This window comes from Phoxinus phoxinus (genome assembly GCF_949152265.1).
Source record: "Phoxinus phoxinus genome assembly, chromosome: 11".
In the NCBI taxonomy this organism is placed as follows: domain Eukaryota; kingdom Metazoa; phylum Chordata; class Actinopteri; order Cypriniformes; family Leuciscidae; genus Phoxinus; species Phoxinus phoxinus.
The window spans coordinates 9,424,735-9,447,438 of record NC_136886.1 but is presented as its reverse complement, the minus strand read 5'-3'; the positions used below and the strand labels follow the sequence as shown (position 1 = coordinate 9,447,438).

Sequence of the window (22,704 nt, the reverse complement as noted above, 5' to 3'; positions counted from 1 at the left end):
TGGTGGATTGTCCCTTTAATCACTACAGCTATTTAATTGTACTGCCTGAAGGCTGTTGTATGCAGTATAATTGAAAATGAAGAAATGTTGCTGTTCAAATTTATACTACCTTGCAACTTAGCCTATCAGGTAAGGACGTATAATAAAAGCAATTTGATAAAAATCTAATTATGCATCATGCCAAATAAGATACCGATAGGATAGAAAATAGCCTGAAAGAAAATTGTTCAATGTATTTCATGGACATGCCACTTGCCACTTCTTTTCATTGTAGATCTGACACATTTCCTCAAGGATGTCAGGGTAAGATAAAATAATGTATGACCCTATAAAGATTAGAAAGACAATTTAACAAGTAAATAGCAATACAGCCAACTACCAGAGTCATGCCATCCTGACAAACTGAGCAACCAGACAAGGACTTTTCAGAGAATTGACCAAAGGAGCAGCAAAACAATTAAAGAGTTGAAGAGCTATTTGGCTGACATCAGAGAAACTGTCCTGATAACAACAGCCTCTTCACCACTTGAGATTCACCTCTGGGACAGTGCCTAAGAGTAAGATTCTGAGAAAGACTCGCATTAAATCATGTAAAAGCCATGGGACAAAACCTGAAAGATTTTGGTAGTAAATTTTGTGGTCTGACAAGAATTAAGTTCTTTGGCTTAAAAGCAAAGCTCTGTGTTTGGTGAAAAATACAACCTAACAACTAATCTGCCTCGGTGGCAGTGTCATGTTTGTGGGATTTCTTTTTCAGATGGTGGAACTGGAAAGTTTGTTGGCATCAAGGCCAAAATGGTTTAAGCCCAATGCATGCAAATCCTTGTTTCAGTCAGCCAGAGATTTGAGTTGGTTACTTTCTCACACGACAGTTGAACAAACTACATATCAAAACTATAAAGTTATGGGTTTATAGTTAGTATTCTAGACACAGACTTGAATCAAATTGAAAATTTGTGCTCTGACCTGAACAGTCACTCTCCATCTAATTTGCATTGTTTTGCATGTTAAACCGATAAAAACCGCTGAAAAACACTTATGATCGTACTTGATGGGCATTTTATATTAATGTGCCAAGTTGTTGTTTTTCTCGAAAACTGTTAATAATAAGTGGAATTTCCCTTTGAATGGTTTCTAAAGAAAGTTTTATCTTTTTAGGGGCCAAGCCCCAAAAGGAATGTAGCCGTTGGAATGTATCTGTCAGTTTTCTTCACTATTCTTCTTCTTATCCAAAAGGAAGTCTATGGCAGCCCTATCAATGAAACATAGGAAAATTATGAAATCTGGCACACTTGTAGTGATTGACATGAATAGTAATCTGACCAATTTTGGAGTTTCTAAGACCAACTCTATAGCACCACCACCAGTTAAAAAAATTAACTTTTCTAAAGGTTAAAACTTTTGAACCCTTTGTTCTAGAAAAATTACATTTACCTGTAGTTCACCCGGTTCCTCTCTTCATGCTGATACCATTCAACGACTCCACTCATTACAGCAGTGGCCATTTTGAAAAGTACAGTATTCATATTTTTTTCGCTGCTCCAAATTTTGTCCAAAATATGACCAGATGATCTTTGAACTGAGCTGCACAGAAATGTCTGAACAGATTTTTTATTATTATTCATATTTATTCAAAAGTTATGTTGTCGACCCAAAATTGGTTCAGAGGCTGTATCTCGGCCAAACTTTGATCAATCAAAATGAAAATTTTGTCCAAAATCAGATCAGACGATCTTTGGACCGAGCCGCACAGAAATGACTGAATGGATTTTTTATATTAGCTACAGTGTCCGAGACATTTGTAACCGAATGTGACCTTGCCTGTGTTTGTCTTATTCCAGTTAGCTTAGCATGCTAACAAGTTGCCATTCTTTCTAATGTGGCTCTTCAGCTATCAGGTTAACCATAAGTTACATTAGCATTAAGTTAGCTTAGCATGCTAATCTGGTTAAAATTTCAAATAATGCTTAGATGTGCTCATTATCACACTGAAAGCTCTCCTCAGCAGCCTGGTGAATCAGCGTCAACTGAGTGGCGTAACATAAGCCCCTTTCACACAGAGATTCCAGAAAATAAATGGATAATGTGTCCCGGATCATTTGATTTTGGCTCTTTCACACTGCCAGTGATTTTCCAGAATCTGTGACTGACGTCAGGATGTGCTAACTCCTGTCAGATGTCAGTTCTGCTGATAACTCCTCTTTGTCATTTCTACACGAAGACGAGTCCATACTCCCCAGTAGCTCCACTGGGTTTGCCGAATGGCTTGTTCCCCAAATGCTGTAGCATAAATTGTAAAAAAAGGCCAGTGTGATGAAAAGTGCGTCATCACTACGACACACCCCTTACGGCATTGGTCCTGGCTTTTGTTCACGCAGGGCACGTTCCGGGACTGATCCCGGCAATGTTATTAGGTCCCAATCCCGGCATCGATCCCGGCATCAATCCCGGGACGTGTTTGCGTTCACACAGAAGGCACTCTAGCAATTTAACGTCAATTTCCTAGGATCAACATGTTGTGTGAAAGGGGCTTTACTAAGCCACACGCCCCAAACATTTAGGTTGTGGGTTTGAATCCCATGTGGCACATGCCAGACTGCAAGAAGTACTGTGGCCAGAATTGGTGTAAAATTTGCTTTTGTTCCAGACATTTTCAGAGACAGATCTTATTAAATATAACGCATTTATGTACAATATCTTCGTTTTGAGTTGATTCTCACTTGAACTATGGAACTTTGGCATCTCTGTGAACACGCATCTTCCCAGTGGCACAATGAGATGAGTATTAGGCACCTGACCCAGATTTTTTTGACAACTGTTTTTCTTTTTCTGTATAATTTATTCTATTTGACAGTTTTTTTCTTTCTTTAAAAATGACTTGTGTATGCTTTTGTGTTTCAGTGGTAGAAGGCGTAAGGGGATGCCTAAGCTGTTGTACACTTTGATTGCTGTTCCAAAGCTGAAGAAGATGCTTAAAGAATGCCACCTGTCCGCTCAAGGCAACAGAGATCAGCTGGTGCGACGCCACCAGGAATTCACCCACATCTATAATGCACAGTGTGATGCACTCAACCCCAAATCAGGTATAAAATCAGATCAATAACCAAATGAGTGAATGGATGGTGAGACATTCCTTTATGGGCCTTGAAAAACATGTACAATTTACATGTAATTCCATCAAACAAGACAATGAATGAAAAACTATATGTTGTGGCCAAGCCTGTATTGCTGGTAAAAGATAGTTTAGCTGGGTACAGTTTCACTCTGTCCAGCGATTGTAGGCGGTAGAATATAATTTATATGCTGGAGTTAGTCACCCTGTGGGGGACCCTGGCAGAAAGATGACAGGGCTGGTGGAAAAAATACAGTAGTTTCATCCCTCAAGTTTTCTTTGAGTTACTGCTTCGCTTCTCACTGACCCTTTCAGAGCGGAATTTATCTCTTTTCATTGAGCTGTCAAAGGTTTCGTTGGAAACCTTCTATTTTTCTTTTATTCACCCGATGTTACCATGGTTTCTGTTTTAAAAGCTGGACTTGTTTGAGTGTGGTTTGTGTTTTTCCACATTACCTGGGGTTCTGTTTTGTCAAATACAATAGCAGATTGAATTGATGATAAATTACACTACTCAAATTGCTTTGGATACCACCAGTTTGTGTGTTATCAAGAATGATTTGTAAATAATAATCCTCCTGTGTGCTTTAATAAATACAAGAAAACCTAGAAGTAGATGCTGTATATGTATTAAAGGGGATCTTTTTTTGTATTTGGATAGAATTATATGTTAGTGATTAAGTCTTCTTAAGAAAATGTGGTTGTTGTTTAGAGTTAATTTGTTTGCTTTTTCGTTTGACAACAGTTGAAGAAATTGCCAGAGAAGTGGAAAACAACGAGAGGTTAAAGAATCAATTGGACCGTAAACGAAAACCGGTATGTACTACTATGGATTGTAATTTCTAAAGTGTATATATATATATTAGGGCTGTAACGATTTACGATATTAAACCGAAATCGCGACACTCAGATCAACAATCCTGTGTCGCGGTGTGAGAAGGCAGATCGCGATCGACACACCCCTTCCCAGACTTATCTTTCTCGTCCAGAATAGATCCTATGGCTGTGACGGGGTCTTTTACATATTAAGTATGGGAATTTCAAGCAAAAATAATATTCGAAGATCGCTGGGTATCATTTGATTATTATTCAAAAATCGCGCTCTCCCCCACACGCACGCACACACACACACACACACACACACACACACACACACACACACACACACACACACACACACAAGCAAACACCAGAGCAAGTGAGCAAAGCTCGCGGTGTTTGCTTGTATGTGTGTGTGTGTGTGTGTGTGGCACCGGCGCGCGCGTGAACTGGAGCTCACCTCATAAACGAATCGAAACTTAGAAAGCTTGAAATACTTTTACTTGATTTAACGTTAATTCAAAACATAAAGAAATGGCGGCTTAGGCTAATTCGTAGGAAGTGTGCATTTCTCTATAAAGGCGCGTTCACTTTGTGGCAAGCGTTATTCCTGCGCTTGAGATGCGGGTCATGCGGAATAGGCAATATATTCTTTGTGGTTTACAGCACAGACAGTAAGCCTCGGTTACCTCAGAATAATTTTTAACATGCTCGAATCATCTCCACAATGGAGTATAGTTCTGTTTGTTTTTCAAAAGTATTTTGTTACAAGAAAACAGAGTTATAGCTTTAGCTATTTATTTATTTATTCGGCTTTTAAAATCCTCCCTCCTCGCAAGAATCGCGGTTTGTATCGAATCGTGGGTCAGAAATCGGGATACGAACCGAATCGTGGGTTTGCTGTATCGTTACAGCCCTAATATATATATATATATATATATATATATTAGTACTGTCAAATCGATTAATCGCATCTAACATAAAAGTTTTTGTATTTGAAACAACTATAGCTTTTAGAGTTTTTACTCATAATGTTTTTGTGTTTGACAGGTAATCGTCACTACGAAGAATCAGACAGCTGAAGAAATTGAGGAATTACACTCAATGTACCGTAAGTCCTGACTTAAAAACTGACACTGAATAACAAATGAGACTGTTGCTCTTGTCAGTTTAGAGGATGCGCTGTCCTTGCACTGTTGGAAAATTACATTTGAGTGGTGTCACAACAGGGTCAGATTCATTCTCCTGCTTGTCCTGTGCATTATAAAATAAAAATGTCTGTTTGATATATGAACAGAATAAAATGGACTACTTTCCCCTATCTCAAGGTTGACTAAGAATATGCACTTTGTATTTTTGCGGCTAATTATCAGCAAAGGATTTATGCAAATGTTTTTTGCTGTGGTTCCAGCACACTATTTTTGGGCCATTTTTGATTGATATTACATAATGTGTAAAGTGTACACTAAGTCTTTGTGATGAGGAGGCAGGCTTTCTGTGTGTAGTTAAGTTCTGCCATCAAGTTATTTAGGTCATAAAAAATTCTTATTGTTTATAAGTTTTAATGCAAAAACTGCACAATTGCACATTGAATCATTCATAGCACTTGCATCAGCAATTGTTAGATTTTCATTTTTATTCTTTAACTGACCCAGAAAATCCTGCAATCAATGTCAAAACCATTTGCAATATAAAAATATTGTTTAATTACGGTAACAAAGTTTTAGTGTCTATGTTACAGTGAGTTCTGAGGAGAAAATGGCTGTCAGCTACGATCATAATCATCAAATATTAATTTTCTGATTTGCTGCTTTAATGTAATGCCACGTATCATCGGTGTGCTCTGCAAGGCCATTTGCAATTTCCGTGTCCACCTCGTATATCAGATCTTGTTGTTTAAGTGCTGTTTGGACTGTATGCAGAACTCTGCAGATTTCCAAACTGAAACAGGTTTAGCTACATCTTGAATGGAGCTGCACACTTTCATTTTAAGTTTCCTTCCTGATAATTTCGATATGAATAATCTCTCTTCGGTTACCCTCAGTAGTTCTTTTCCAGAAACCTTTGCCTTTTGTGACTCCAAGTTCACTAAGCTGCTGAGTGTGTGTATGAGGGAGTGAGAGGGGAAGGTAGAAAGATCCCTTGAGGAGTTGTTGGAGAAGGTGGTGATCAATACGACAATACCAACAGGGTCCCAAGATCGATTTTACCTCATTAAATGTTCCAATCTGCTTTAGAGACCCAGCTTAGAATGCTTAGACCAAAAAAATCAGACAATGGGCTCCAAGCTTTAAAGACACTGTCCACTGTTTAATGAACTTTTGCTGAGAGGGCTCACTTTTATCCCGTCTTTAAGGGGATAATTTTGTGAATGAGTCATTATTTTAAGTCGGATCTTTTCATTCAATTGGTTGATCTGCTTCACAAAACTGATCTGAAAGATTCATTTACAATTAAGCTAAAAAACTTGTTCCAGTTGTAGAAGTTAACAGCCTAGTAGAGGAGATGATTATCATTGGAAAATAATGTCTGGTCCTCACACAAAGCTTTTTTTGAACTTTTGAGTATGACTTCAGAAGACCTGAAACATGCACAAGTCTTATGGACCGTTTTATGGCATTTTGTAATATATTTGTAAATCTTTTTTTGAAGCTTGAAATCCTCCGTTTGTATGGGGACTAACGACAAAATTGCCCTGTAAAAATCTTTTTTTGAGTTCCATGGAAGAAAGTACGACATACAGGTTTGTAACGAGTTGAGGGTCTGTAAATTATTCTTTTTTTTGGGGAACTATTCCTTTTGTTTCTGTTTTTATATGTTTATCCTTACATATGTCTTCACATTTCCTAATGTTGTGCCCTCTGTTAACTTCAACTCTTAAGGTTTAGTCCCTAGTGCTCAAACCCAAACGGTTTCTATTTGACATGCACAGTTTACAGCTGCTAGTCCTAGTGGCGTCTCTGCCATAATGAAAAGACACTTACCCTAACAACCTCATCCCAGAGGTCAACATCAGAAACAAAGCCATTTAAGGTGGATTGGTGTAATTTTCGCCAAGTGTGAAAACATGGTCCATATTTGTCATGTAAAATTGACCTAGCAGGAAAAGACTAAAGCCACTGTGCGATTAGTGAAGCCAGACTGTGATGTCTGAGACAGGATGTTGAAATATTGATGCGCAGCACGGATGGGTTCTATAAATAGAGCCATGCTGAGATAAACTCTTGATTAATCATCAAAAGGGCTTGATGATTCACCAGCCTCATGGAGTGTCCGATGACTGGGGAAATTATGCGGGGTGAATAAGACACACACCTGAAATCTAGCTTTTCATTTCAACAGGTTCATCTTAAATAATGAAACAAAAGCTCACCGTTAAACAATAGCGCGAATATCTATGAAAGTGTTCATTCGTTCATTCGTTTTTTTTGTTGTTTCATTCATTTGTTTTTTGTTTCATTCATTCATTTGTTTTTTGTTTCATAGATGTTTGCAAATTAAGTCGATCATTTGTAGGATAAAAAGTCAGTATCTGAAAAATGTAATGTGTAAACACCATGGGAATAGGGAAACCTAATTTCAATTTTGGAGAATAAATAATGTCTTTTCCCCTAAGATGTGTGTTTACGAGGACCCACATTCTTTTTTTTTCCCTCTTGAAACAAACATATAGCATTATACCTTTAATTTACCCATATTCAATCCAACCATCTCCAGCATGTCTGTCAGAAAGGATCTGTTTTTTTTTTTTATACATGCGTTTAAAATTTTGGCACACGTGTTTGCGTGGAGAGGTTTATTTTGTTGAATGATTTTGATGCAGATTCTCAGTTTAGTCTGTACAGTAGAATATTGTTTATAGATGTGAGTTCTGCTAGTCATTACATTTGCAATCCTTTTACTTTATCTTTATGTGTTTGTTATAATATAGATACACAAAGATACTAAACTCAAGAGCTTGTCGGGTGACTGGCCACTATCAGATTTGATCCTGCTTTTTTCCATAGTAAATAACTTTAGTCTTCCATGAAGAAGCCTCAGATTTCTTTTCTAAGTGTTCCGAGTATGATGCAATCATGTGACTTGAGTATAAAAAGGAATATTTAGACATTGCATGTCTTTAAACACTGTAACACTAAACCCACTTCTTAGTAATTGTTTCAAGATGTTCACAAACATGTTCATACTTTAATGTAGACTATTACCAAATAGGAAAACCTGTTGAAATCAAGATTTGCTGTGAAGTGTGTGTGCGTTTTTTGCATCGAAGGAGGTCTGAAAAAGCAGGAGAAAGCTATCTCTTAGCATTCCCATTCCTCAGTTTTTCAGGTTGAAAGCATTGTAGAATTATGAAAGAAGACTATCCATAGATCACTTCAGGGCTTTTTTGTGTGTTTTTATTATTCTGTTTATATTTACGTTATTTTAAAGTTATTTTATAAAAAAAATAAAAATCTGACTACCGGTATAGCAAAAATTTATAAATTCAAGAACTGTCTGTTTGATATGACTGTTTTCATAATGTAAAGTGGTGTTGGCTCTGGAAGAAGGGTCTGATTTCATTGTTTACTGAGTGTCTTCAGCGTAAGAGAATTGTGCAAGAAGAGACAGATCAGATACAGCTGGTTGGTGGCATGGCTTGGGTTAAAAGTTTTTTTTTTATTAAGGTCTGCATCCTGTACAGCACGTTAGATGTTAGATACTTGTATTGATTCCGTGAAGGAAATTGCAGTGCGACAGCGAAACAGCAGTTAATCAACACAGCATGGTACTGCATACTTCAAAAGTTGTGCATGTGTAAAATACCGGATGTACAACTGCTCAAAACTCTTTAAAACACGCAATTAAAAACTTAACATCAAAATTAGATTTGGGATTTGAGATTGTCTTGTTCCGTTTACCAATCTACTTAATGATTCCGGATATGAAATTATTTATTTTTTTTAAACTAATTTTCGTAGAATGAATAAATGGAGCTATTTAGGCATGATGCCAGTTTGTAGGTTGTTCCTAAAGTGTATCATTTCAGGGGGGAAATATATATAATGTTTTTCGGTTTGAAAAGTTAATTCTTCTTAATTTCCTCACTGTTTTGTTTCTGAAGCTTTGCCCACACAAAAAGGCAGTAATTGCTCCAACACTGGACTACAGTCAACAAGTCATTCATGAGATAAAGTTCCCCATTTAGCAATTCTGTAATTACCCAGCAGTGGTTTGTGAAAAATGGCACTAAATGGGGTTTCTAATGGAACTGCCAAAATGGCCTTCAAGCTGTTACAGTAAGTATTAGAACGGATATCAGGCTGCCTTGCCACAAAGCCCATGACTAATGCACACCATGTACAATTGAGATTGGAGGCCATGCATTCTAGTGTTTTCAGTGAGTAACAACAGTGTGGTTGAGTTAAAACTACTCAAGTAATAGATATCTCTATGTAACCTTGCTCATTTTTCCTAACAGGCCCCTGCTGGACAAATTTGTTGTATGTAAAAATACATCCTTTTACTTGATTTCACATGCATTTTTGCTTAAAGGCGAAGACCCAACTTTTTGCAACACCCCCCTTTCCACTAAATATTTTATTGGACTGTATCTAAATATTTTATCCCGCTTTTAATGCATGTAGAAAGTAAACTCACTTAATGACTTAGATTTTACCAGAAAAGGTTTTAGAATTTTTAACATATGTTAATGTTAAACATTTTGTATAATATAAATTTCTGTATTTTTTTCTGTTTGCTTGTTTTTTGTTTTTATTGTATATATGTATCTCCTTGTTTTTTTGTAATTCAGTTTTTGCCATGAAGATAGCCACAGATGCTGACATGGCAGTAAATAAAACTATACTAATACTTATCATTTGCATGTGTTTTTAAGCCTTGGTGGTTTAAATATTCAAGCGAAAGAGAACTCAGTTTTGTACTCACACACTGTTTGAGAAGTTTTGGGACGCGTGCCCAGCAAGTCGAGTACTGCCCACGAGGACTGAACCGAGTTCTCTTTTGCGTCTTGCATTTTGAATGGACAAATTCACACAAAATTGTAAAAATGCCCATCTTGGCAAGTATTCTTGTCAACACAGTTGGTTATGTCTAAAGTGATCATAAACAGTCAAGAAATAACACTCATTTGTAACACTATACTCGATCCGTGCATTCGCTCTTAAAGTGACAGTAGCCTGGTATTCCTGCTGCGGTCTGTTTTTCAATGTTAATCAAACAACAAAGGACAAAGAAAAAGATCACTCACTGCCCTTGACTGAATAACTTTTGTAACTTTAAGGATACATCTATATTTGATTTATACAGTAAAGACTATGCAGTGTTATTTTACATTTAATTACATACTGATTATTGATAATTTAATTTCTGTTGCCTACCTGAAACCTACTTTTAGACCTACCTGAAAATCTTGAAAAGCTCTGTTCCTTTAAAAGAGAGTTGAAAAAGGGGGGGAAACTCCCAAAGTCCAACTGTAGAAAAAATCCTTAGCGTTGAACCATGCAAATGGCAGCCTTATACATGTGTGTGTGTGCTGAGGATAGAATGCACATATTATCAATTTAACCCTTAGGCCTATTCAGTTATATAAAATATACCAGGAATAGAAACAGGATTTATATGCTGTATTAAAATCAGACACAGATGGGTCTGTTGTTGTTTGAAAGCAATGTGCTTCTGTGATAGTGAAGTGAGCTGTGCTGGATATCTCTGGATCTTTCATCCTGCAGTTCTTCAGTCGTCATTATTTCAGCCGATCTCTTCCTGGGCCTTTTGTCTGATGCGATTTTAAAACCAGGCCACATGACATTTCATCTGCTTATGTTGGTTTTCACCACTACATTCATCATGGTCTGCCTTGTTATGCCAGCGCTTTCAGAGTTACTGTGTTTTTTTCCATGGCAAGATTCATTCTCTGTTAGAAGAGAAAGCTAAGGTTGAAGTATAATCCTCTTCCATTTTTCAGTACAAGTTGCATTCAGATTTTCCTTTTATGTCTATTTTATTTTAATAGTTTTGACATTATGTAATTGATTATTACATAAAGGAATATTCCAGATTAAATATGTTAAATAAACAAGTCAGCATAAAATATTCAAATTATTAACTTTAATACACGTTTCTGATCTTACTCACCAGTGCACATTATAAATATTAGTAAAATCATCAGTGCGCAATAATAATAATAATATATATTTATAAAAAAAAATTATAGTATAGTAAATATAGAATGTTTATTTTTCAAGATTCAGAATTTGATTAAAAATGTACTTATTCCTTAATTTCGTATACTTCTTGACAAAGTAGAGTTGAAATTAGTACTAAACACTGTACTTCTGCTTTTTAATTCTTTTTCTTAGGGAAGCAGCACAATAGCGAATTTTCCCGTTTGATTGCCCAGGTCAGAGGTCGTCTGGAGTCCAAGAGAACACAGATCAAACAAGAAGAGGGGAAGTCAACAGAAGAGACAGACTCCAAAGGTCCCATCTCAGTTTCTTTTCAGATTGTTTTTAAAGATGTTACTTAAGCCTCTTCTTATTTTTTGGAGAACATGCTTGTTTGAACATTGATTAATCTAGACTGATTGATGATTTAATGATCAGCAAATTAATTTGAAAATATGACATTTGGCATAAGTATAATCACAATTTGAGTACTCAATTGATATTTAATTGGTATTTAATTTGTAATTAAATTAATGTTGTCACTGTGTTGGCTCAGGAAAATTGAGCCTTCTTTCAGAATCCAACTAAACAAATACACCAATCTTAACCCTAACACCTCTAGTGTTATCAGGTAATTTAAATAAGTAATTGGAGTAGGCTGTTTAAATGACACAAATATCAGATGAATTTATGAAGCTGTGAGTACACCATGAAGGAAGCAATGAGAATAGTGTAAATGGCAGAATAACCAGGAGGAACTGCTCTCAAAAACAAATAATTTGATCTCAGCTTTGAAACAAGGTGGTGACTGGGTAATTAGCGGCTGCTTTGCAGTTTCTGGGTCACAATGGTCTGCCATCATTGTTGGAACTATAAATTCTGCATTGCACCAAAAAGTTTTACAGGGACATGTTAAGGCATCAGTCTGTGAACTGACACAGGAGTCCCAACATCACTGAAAAGAAGCAGTGTTGTATTGAGGAATGGACCAAAATTGCTCCAATCTGATGTGCAGGACATATCCAAAGTTTATGGAAGCATTTTGTTTCAATATTTATACTTTTTTCAGCAAAGACACGGAATCTTAGACCCTTTTATTTGATTAACAAGCGAAAATATGCTGTTTTTGTGTCATTTGCTTGATTAGACTATCTTTATCTAGTTTTAGGACCTGAATTAGTATGCAGAAATAAAGAAAATGCATAAACATCTCAAATCTACAACCACTGTACTGACAGTGTTACTATCTACAGACCACACACACACACACACACACACACACACACACACACACACACTGTTTGAAACGTAAGTACTTTTGTGAGGCACCTTGACAATTGCTGTAAACAAGAGCCTGTAGACCCCATCGCCTACTCTGATGATAAGGTACCAGCCTCATGCTGTTATCACCAAAGAATTAATGGCTCTATAGATGGACTTCAGAGTCAATAAGCAGTTTGCAGTGTAGAAATGTGTGACTTGGCAGTCTGGATTGGTTATCTCTCCATCAGTCAGTTCCAGCACAATCGGATTAGTTTCAATGGATTTTGGAATTGTCAGTTCTCTGGTAAAAACTGTGTGTAAAAATTGATTTCTGAGGTGTGTTGATTATTACAAAAACAATACCTTTTCATAATTTTCCAAAAATATCAAACTGTGTTTACCCAAAACACATTATATAGGGTGTGTATCAATCCATCCACTGTCTTTTCTTTTTATTTCTTTTCTTCCATGTCTTTGCAACAGGTGCACACAACAGCATTCAGAACACCCCCCAGCCTCTGGTTTCTGCACTGCTGAAGGTAAAGAGTGAAGAGATGGAGGGCGTAATCGAGCTTCCATCAAGATCCTCGAGCCCAACAATAAGCGAGGTGTCCATCAGCAGGTACTTCTGTTCGAAAGCGAACCAATTCCTCCCTTGTATTTGGACTAAGTGTATGTGGTCAATTCTAAAAGGGATAGTTCACCAAAAAATGAAATTCTGTCATTTACTCACCCTCATGTCTTTTCAACCTTATATGACTTGCTTTCACCTGCGGAACACAAAAGAAGATATTTTGTAGAATGTTAGGGTGCTTTCACATGTAAGTTCGATAGTTCGATTAATTTGGTCCGGACCAAGGGCGAAAAATAATACTTTGTAGCATTTTTCAGGCGTTTTGGTTCCTTTTCACACCACATTGATTGCTCTGGTCCGAATCAGTTGATGAGTTGATGAAACTAACCAAAATGCAGTCACGTGACAACATCCACATCACTCGTTGGCCAGATGTGTCTTGAACGTATTTCCATAACTGCACTTTGATTGGTCAGAATTAACGTGCGGGGAAATTCCAACAGAACTCTTGGAAGTAAACAAAGAGGGAGAAAATCCGGCAGACAACGCGCCGCTTTTTACTATGGAGAGACGACTGCGTGGGCTGATTGTATCCCTGGTCATAGTTTATTATATAGTTCTACACCACTTTAGGCAAACAATGACATTTGAGAATGTGATCCAACCTCGAACAGACCCAACTGCCAAAGAACTCCACAATTTTGGACTAAACCAGCTGCCGTAGTCAGCTGCGCTGTGTATTATGTCACTGTTTAGCAACATTAATGCACGTCTCCTCCTGAAGTGACTTGCGTGCATGTAATTAATGTTGCTAAACAGTGACATAATACACAGCGCAGCTGACTACGGCAGCTGGTTTAGTCCAAAATTGTGGAGTTCTTTGGCAGTTGGGTCTGTTTGAGGTTGGATCACGTTCTCACCACAAACTAACCGCTCCAGAGTTCGTTTGAAAGCGTTACCCGCTTGCCTTGTTTGGTCCGCTTTTGGTGCGCACCCGAGTGCGATTGCTGCATTCACACCTGCCCAAACGAACCGCACCAAGGGGGACAACGAACTCTAGTGCGATTCAACCGAACTAATTGAGGCAGGTTTGAAAGCACCCTTAGTTACTAAAAAATTTATCACCGTTGTCTTCAATTGTTTCTTAAACAATTTGTTGCATTTAATTACAAATTAAATACCAATTAAATATCAATTGAGTACTTAAATTGTGATTGTATGCAATATATGCCAGTTTTTAAGTAGTTATGTCATACCAAATGTCATATTTTCAAATTAATTTGCTGATCATTAAATCATCAAGCAGTCTAGATTAATCAATGTTCAAACAAGCTAAAAAAAAAAAAAAAAAAAAAAAGGCTCAAGTAACGTCTTTAAAAACAATCTGAAAAGAAACTGAGAATGGGACCTTTGGAGTCTGTCTCTTCTGTTGACTTCCCTTCAATTTGTGTTCTTAAAATATGTTTTTTTTTTTACGTTTTGGATGACATGAGGGTTAGTAAGTTATAATGAGAATTTACATTTTTGGTGACCTATCCCTTTAAGCAAAAGGTTTGCGAGGTCATGCTAAACTGCTGAGCTTTTTGTCTACCAATGTGTTTTAGCCATGAATATTTTTTAGAATGCAGCATACCTTTGAAAAATAAATGCGGACATTCAACAAACTTATTTCATGTGATCTAGTCAATGACATCTAAATCAGCATCCAGAACCAGCTGTTTTATATATAAAAAAATAAAATAATAATAATATATCAAGCGATTAAAATGTTTAATCTAATTAATTACATGATGCTCTGCTTAATTAATCTAATTATTCGCAATTTAATCATACATCAAATCTGACTGAGAAATTATCCCCAAAAGATGATTTATTATTGTGTTAAATGAGAAAAGTATCAAATAGACATTACAAAAAGTAGCTTTTGAAATAAATTTTTTATTTGATTCAACACATTTATTACATAAACTTTTAAGCTACAATGGCCATGTTTTTTTTTCTAGCAGAACCAACAGTTCTGCTCTGGCTTTATAGGTCATATTTACAATTGCATCACTTTGAAACAGCATACTGTTTTCAAGCAAAGTATCGTGTAAATGTATGCACTTTGAAATCATGCATTTTCTAATTAATTTTCATGTGGAGAGATGTTGTGGGGAAGATCTGTCAGCATAGACAGTCATTCATCATACAAGTTCAGTCAGAGAAGCTTATTTTTTGTTTTTTATTTTGTATTTTTTGCCTTTGTTTTTTAGTCAAGGTCTTTAAATTGTGTTATATTTAGAATCAGTTAGGTATACACCTAAATGTGGTCTTGATAACAAGTATGCATTTCATTTAGCCACAAAAATTGAATAGATCCTTGGACTTGCTTTGATTTGTCTTGGATTATGTGATGAAATGAATACGATTCGACTACAACCTGAGGGCAGTTCCTCCCTGCCTTTCTTGGTCCACTTCAAATACGACATACGTCAACATCTCTAGTATTAAATATCACTGTTATTGGAATCCTGAGATTGAGAACACGTTCAGGTGTGGAAACATTCTAAATCATTTCCAGTGCCCTCTCTATGCTCTGTTCCTGGCTGTCTCATACATTTTTTCTTTAATTTGCTCACTACTTCTCTCAGAGCAAATAAGCCAATTTCCTGCTGTTTTTAAAGCAATATTGACAGGTCTTTTGCTCTGTAATCATCATGTGAGCTGTTTAGGTCAAGGTGGGATGTTAACTTTGGCAGGAAAGAACCTGTCAGTCACTAAGGAAATGGATTCAGTTTTTTTTGTTTTTTTTTTTGAACAAGCTTTCACATACTTTGATTTTTTATTTATTGATTTATTAGCTTTGATTTTTGAAAAAAGCTTCTTTTGTGGATTTTCACAACAAATACAAAAATATAATTTAAGCTCACAATAAAGATAGCCGAATAATGGGGCTCGTCAATTAAAAATACTTCAAGTATCAAATACATTGAATATACAGTAGAGGAAATGATAAAATATCGAACATAAGTATTTATCCTATAAGAGCTTCAGTGGCTGTTGTCCAGTTATATATTGGTCGTGGTGATGCATTTTGGAGCCAAGCTTGTGGCAGTGGCAAATTTCAGATCTAAAAGAAACAGGCTTTTTTAGTGCACATCAGTCTGGCATTACTTTAAACATGTTTTTTAGATGCTTTGGCTTCCATTACCACTATTCTTCCTGAATCTACTGATAAAAATAGTGTTATTACTACTAATAAAAGTAAGCTTGGACATAAAGGAATATCAACTATTAGAGACAGTTTTCCAATTACATAGTTTCAAAGATCCATTATGACGTGATCAATGATGTACCATCATCATTGCTCCCGAGTCCCAGCTAGAGTTGTCACTAACACATTTTCGGTACCAGTCATATTTCATTTAATCATTATTTCATCTTGTTAATGTACTGTTAAAAATGATTTAACGTTTATTAATGATCTAAATGAATTCATAAACAGTGGTAACTGTTAAACATTTTTCACATAATCACATAAACATTGTGTCCCACTTTTTACATTTACTTACAAAACCGACTGTTTACTTGAATAACGCACCCTTTAGTGTTTTCAATGTGCATTAAAGATGAATTTTCGGCATTGTACTGTGTGGCACTCAAAATGCTCTTTATACTTTAAATGTGAGCAGCTGCTGCACGTTGCAAAACAACGCCCTGGCCGTAATAGTCATTTTAAACATCCATTTTTAACGGCGTATTTGGTGCACCATTATATTTTGGTGCAGTGCTGTAATTTGTGGCGGTGCCAATGTTCAAGTCTCCTGGGAGACTTTAGACTGGAATTCAGTTTTGTGGAAGATGTAGAATGTGTGATGAAGTTCAATCAGATGGGGTCGTTTCATTATCTGTGTGGTTTTGTTGACTGAAATGCAGTCGATGTGCTAATAACTTTTAACCAGATTTCATAAGAATATTCATGCCAGGTCATGCTAATCTTAAGATTGAAGTTTGTCATTGAGGGAATTACAAGAATGTAACCTTTGTATAGAGTTTACGACTGAGCTTGAATAATCTTTGCCATTTTAAGCTGAAAAGTGAATACGGTACTCGCGTATTTACTCTAAAGTGTCTCTCATTGTTTGACGGTACATGTCACCTTTTATAGGACACACAGCATTTATTAAACTCATATATGGAGATTAATGTAATAAGGTGTTGTGTTGTGTGTTGTGCTCAAGGGCACTATAATTTGATGTATTTATTTTATTAATTTGTAAAAAGCCTCCAGTAACAGATGTTCATCATTGTGTTTTTAGGAAGTGGGTTGATTGTTTTACCAAGGTGATCATGAATGATAATGAGAAAAGCATTTTCATTTTCCTGTTTTTAGTTGGCTTGCCAGACGAATCTATACATTATGGATATTTAATGTAATGTATGATCTTGCTGTTTTTCACATCAGCCAGTGCCTGATTTAGTTGATTTTTAGAATATGTAGCTTTGGCACATACTTGCATCTGAATGTTTCATTTGCTGTCAAAAGAGTCAAAGGTTAAGGTACATTTTAGAGATGCATCAATTCACCAACATTGGCAGCTCCGCTTGTCACAAATTCTATCTATTACAGGCTCACAACTACAGCTCCTTCTGGAGTCATGGGATTGATGGTGTTCTGCTTATGCACTCTGGGTAATTAACTGATACTAGGAGCCTATTCGCATGGATGGTTCCTGTATTCTAGGGATTAGTTTGTATATGCTTATTAAAATATTGCAGATCAGGAACTGCATATTTGTTTTGAATGCACTGTCCTTTTCATTAGCACTTTGCATCCTGACATTTTGAGCTCATGCTGTAAACATGCTTAAAGCTGTATTCTGGGGCAAGTCCTCTGTTTGGTACTACATTTCAACTTGTCTCTCAGTTTGTAAAAGCACATAGTTCTTACAATTGAAGTCTTTGTCAGCCTTTTCATTTTTTTTATTGTTTTGTTTCTGATTGTTGTTAAAGAAAGTCTGAAATTCCAGCTTCATATGATGAGGTGATCTGCTTTGCGGCGTTTATTCACTCTGAAGTTATGCATTTGAGTGCTTTTGTTGAACCGTGACATTGAGGTGATTCATAGGTGTAGAACCAATCAAAATTTTGCAGGTAGAAATAGGTTTTGAAGTTCTTCTCCTTTGAAGTTTCAGTGGTACCATGACCTCTGGATGTCCTGTGATTCAGCAGGAAAATGCCACTTTACCGGTTTTGTGCTCTTTAGGTAATATGAAGAAGTGTGTGGCTGCATGTGTGTAAAATTAACACAAAAAATGATATTATTATCATATACATTTGAGTGAAAAGTAAAAAACTTCTTCCCGGTGCATGTTGGACTCCGGCAGGGCTGCCCTTTGTCGCCGGTTCTGTTCATAATTTTTATGGACAGAATTTCTAGGCGCAGCCAGGGGCCGGAGGGTGTCTGGTTTGGGAACAACACGATTTCGTCTCTGCTCTTTGCGGATGATGTTGTCGTGTTGGCCCCATCAGACCAGGACCTTCAGCATGCACTGGGACGGTTTGCAGCCGAGTGTGAAGCGGCTGGGATGAGAATCAGCACCTCCAAATCCGAGGCCATGGTCCTCAGTCGGAAAAAGGTGGCTTGCCTACTTCAGGTTGGTGGAGAGTTCCTGCCTCAAGTGGAGGAGTTCAAGTATCTTGGGGTCTTGTTCACGAGTGAGGGAAGGATGGAACGGGAGATTGACAGACGGATCGGTGCAGCTTCCGCAGTAATGCGGACGATGTACCGGTCTGTCGTGGTGAAGAAAGAGCTGAGCCGCAAGGCGAAGCTCTCGATTTACCGGTCAATCTACGTTCCTACTCTCACCTATGGTCATGAGCTTTGGGTCATGACCGAAAGGACAAGATCCCGGATACAGGCGGCCGAAATGAGCTTTCTCCGCAGGGTGGCTGGGCGATCCCTTAGAGATAGGGTGAGGAGCTCGGTCACTCGGGAGGAGCTCAGAGTAGAGCCGCTGCTCCTCCACATCGAGAGGGGTCAGCTGAGGTGGCTCGGGTATCTGTTCCGGATGCCTCCTGGACACCTTCCCGGGAAGGTGTTCCGGGCATGTCCCACCGGGAGGAGACCCCGGGGAAGACCTAGGACACGCTGGAGAGACTATGTCTCTCGGCTGGCCTGGGAACGCCTCGGTGTCCCCCCGGAAGAGCTAGAGGAAGTGGCTAGGGAAAGGGAAGTCTGGGCATCTCTGCTTAGACTGCTGCCCCCGCGACCCGGCCCCGGATAAGCGGAAGAAGATGGATGGATGGATGAAAAGTAAAAAAATAAAATAATACATTTCAGAGTTTGTTAAAATTTGATCTGGCCCCTTTTTTTGCTTTAATAACCCCAATATTTATATGGAACCAAGGAAATCTGACTTCGTATTAAGGGGTTTGTATTTGATCAGTGGAAATATAAAGTATTTGTCCTGAATTGAAAGTGTCTGTCCTGTAGATGTCGATTAAATTTTACATTTGGTGAAAATCAATCTTAGCTCTTCTGGGTCTACTTGATGCCTGAATCTAAAACAAACTTTGGTTTAAATTGTGACAGAATGTATTACATTCCTTTATTATTCAGGGCAGAAACAGATGTGTGTGTTTGCCTTGTTGTGGTTTTATAAATTCCTTTAAAACATGTGGCTCCCTCTCTTTTTCTTGGTTCTCTCTTCCACTAAATCTCTGTCCTTCTGTTTGACTAAATTCAACTAATTTCAGACCTTGACTGTTTACAGCTCAAAGCTGCGTTAGGCTGCACTTAAAACATAAACACTACCAATTAAAAAGTTTTAAATTAAAACCCACCTACTCGTTTTTTGTGTGTTTATAATGTAGGCACACGTTGTGTCTACAACTGATTTTAAGCATTTAAGAATACAGCTTTTAAAAAATAGTCAAATGTGTCCAAACTTTGAGGATAAATTTCTGTCTTAAAGTTCTTTCTATCACCAAAGTTCTGTCTTAAATGCTTGCCTACCTCCTCTTCCTACTTATAAGAATAAAAGTAAATGGAGCACAACATTTAGGTTAGCCACAGGCTAGCTTATTCAGCATATGCCGCATTAGCTATTGATTAATATTACTTTTAGTTCGTGGTATGTTTTTGTATTTTTTAATATAATAATGCTTTTTTTTTCTCTCATTTCCCACTTCCTCCTTTGCAACCAATTCCCCCCATGTCACCGCTCTCCTCTTTCCATCACTGCCTCCAGCTACACAATTTCCGCACTTCCTACATGACAGATTACTGGTTTGATGTGTCCCCCATGCTTTTCATCAATAGAGACCACTTCTGTAATAATTTCTCAAGCAGAGTTGGACCAAAGCAACAATGTGGCAGAGATAGGGCCTTGTGTCTTGACTTAAGTTGTCACCACTACCAGTGTCTCACAATTATCCCCGTTCCTGCAGTATCACAATATCTTTGAGTGATGATCATGTGCCTTCAGAACACAACTCATTGTGTCAACTGTCTATACCTTGTCAAGATGTTGATTTTGACAGTATCCTCAGTCGCTGTGCAGATATCATGTAACATCATGCTTGTGTCTATGAACTGTTTTTGACCTGTTTCTCCAGATAACTTTTTGTATGCAAGTGGGGCTATTTAGAATTAAACAAAAAATAAGGCCATTTTCCAGTCTGAGTCAAAATGCAAAAAAATCTGCCGTATTATGTAAATATCTCCCAGTTGAGGGAACCAGAGATTGTATCGATTTCCTACATCTACAATACAGAAAAACCTCTTGAGGTTTTAGAGTAGAATACCATTAAAACAAACACATTATTAACACATTATGCCTTGGAAAGCTTTTTAACATAAACTCAAAAATGTTTCACACCAAGCAGGCGAGTTTATATGAATAGATCTGACACTGCAAGTCATTTATTATATAGTTTGTAATGGAATTCCCCTCAAACCACAATGTTTTGTAATAGACCCGGTAAACAGGCCCATGCTGTATCTTTACAGATTTTTTTATATTACATATGAAATATTAACCTTTTTTTTTCTTCTTCTGTCTTTTATTCCAGCTCCATATCAGACATTTTCTGTTGAAGACCGAAGTAGATGAAGTAGCTCAACAAAATGACATCATCACAATGACTTCACATACACAAATACAAATAGTTAAATCAAAATGTGTGCACATCATAAACAATTATTTTGCTTTGTTTCTTATCGTGCATGATTTATTATAACATGTTATCTCCCAATATTTCCATGTATTCTCCATCATTGTATAAGTTGTAATGTAAAACATCCCCCCTTGTATATTTTTGGACATATTATGCCACCATTCAAAAGTTTGCCGTCAGAATAATTTTGTTGTCTTATTTTGTTTTAAAGTCATCAAGTTACAGTGAAACCATTTATAATGTTACAACATTTTTATTTTTATTAAATGCTGTTTTTTCTTCTTCTTTCTATTCATTAAAGAATCCTGGGAAAGAATTAAGGAGCACAACTATTTTCAACATTGATGATAATATGAAAAGTTTCTATATTATCATGTGACACTGAAGACTGGAGTAATGGCTGTTGAAAGTTCAGCCTTTCCATCACATTAATAAGTTACATTTTAAAGTTTACATTGTTGTTTTTTATTGTGATATATTTTAAAATGTAACTTATTTACAATAAATGTAATTTTAGTCAAATAAATGCAGTATTGATGAACATAAGAGACTTTGTTCAAAAACATAAATCATACAACTTTTGTTAATAATGGAGTCTCATTTTCTTGTTGAATGTTCTGCAATGACTGCAGTCTGAGACACTTAATTTCAGTAATGCACTGCTGATTTTCCCATGTTCATTTTTTGCTACTTTCAGCAATAAACATGTGGTCTATTCTTTGAAAGGATGTTGTCCCGCAAAAATTCCTGAATCCGCGGTCATCTAACGAAGACCTGGATTTTAGCTAGTTTGTGTTGGCTTGGGTTGTATCTCTCTAGTTCCAGCACATCTGGAGTGTGTTCTTCTTTCAGCGAGGGATTGCTCTTCTTTGATTGAGTAGTGCCCCCCACTATGAGCCACTCACTGGGGGATAAGAGTTCCAGGCAGTAGCTGCTCAGTTCTGTCTAGAGACAACACACACCCACCCATTACCCATAAGCCTGCCTTGAAGATCCACCTCAAGACTTCTTAATGTGTTATGGAAAATTGTATTTGTGGGATAGTGTTATGTCAGACATGATATTAAGGCTAGCTGGCGTGCCAGGACGTCTGCTGTCTTGACGAGATAAAAAAAAAAGTATCTGTTGCGTTTTACTGTTTACAGAAATTCTTCAGGCTCTAAATATTGAAGCCAGTGCCCTTGGATTTAAAGAATCTCTATCAGCATTAATCCATGAAGATGTCAACTGATGGAATGTCAATAAATCAGTTTGTTCTTAAATACAGTTTTCTTATGACTGGGGCGGCAGTGGCTCAGTGGTTCATGTAGGTTGTCTACAAACTGAAAGGTTGGTGGTTCGATCCCCGGTTCCACTGGACCAAGTGTCGAGGTGTCCATGAGCAAGACACCTAACCCCAGCTGCTCCCGACGAGCTGAGTGGCGCCTTGCACGGCTGACACCGCCGTCGGTGTATGAATGTATGAGTGAATGGGTGAATGAGAGGCAAATTGTAAAGCGCTTTGGTGGCCATGGGTCTATGAAAGCGCTATATAAATGCAGTCCATTTACCATTTTACCATTTATCATTTACAATGGCTTAGCAGACTTTTGTGCTGGCACTTAAAC

The 22,704-nt window shown here is 37.2% G+C and overlaps 1 protein-coding gene across 1 annotated transcript in view; it reads left to right on the top strand.

Moving 5' to 3' along the window:
• Positions 1-22,356, top strand: part of rad18 (RAD18 E3 ubiquitin protein ligase) — a 33,910-nt gene extending 11,554 nt beyond the window's left edge. Inside the window, exons 7-12 of the mRNA XM_079629586.1 lie at positions 2,902-3,083; positions 3,858-3,928; positions 4,982-5,042; positions 11,293-11,412; positions 12,844-12,982; positions 20,993-22,356. Of these exons, the coding sequence (XP_079485712.1) occupies positions 2,902-3,083; positions 3,858-3,928; positions 4,982-5,042; positions 11,293-11,412; positions 12,844-12,982; positions 20,993-21,017 (598 nt within the window). The 3' untranslated portion in view covers positions 21,018-22,356. The remainder of the gene's footprint in view (positions 1-2,901; positions 3,084-3,857; positions 3,929-4,981; positions 5,043-11,292; positions 11,413-12,843; positions 12,983-20,992) is intronic.
• Positions 22,357-22,704: the final 348 nt, after the last annotated feature.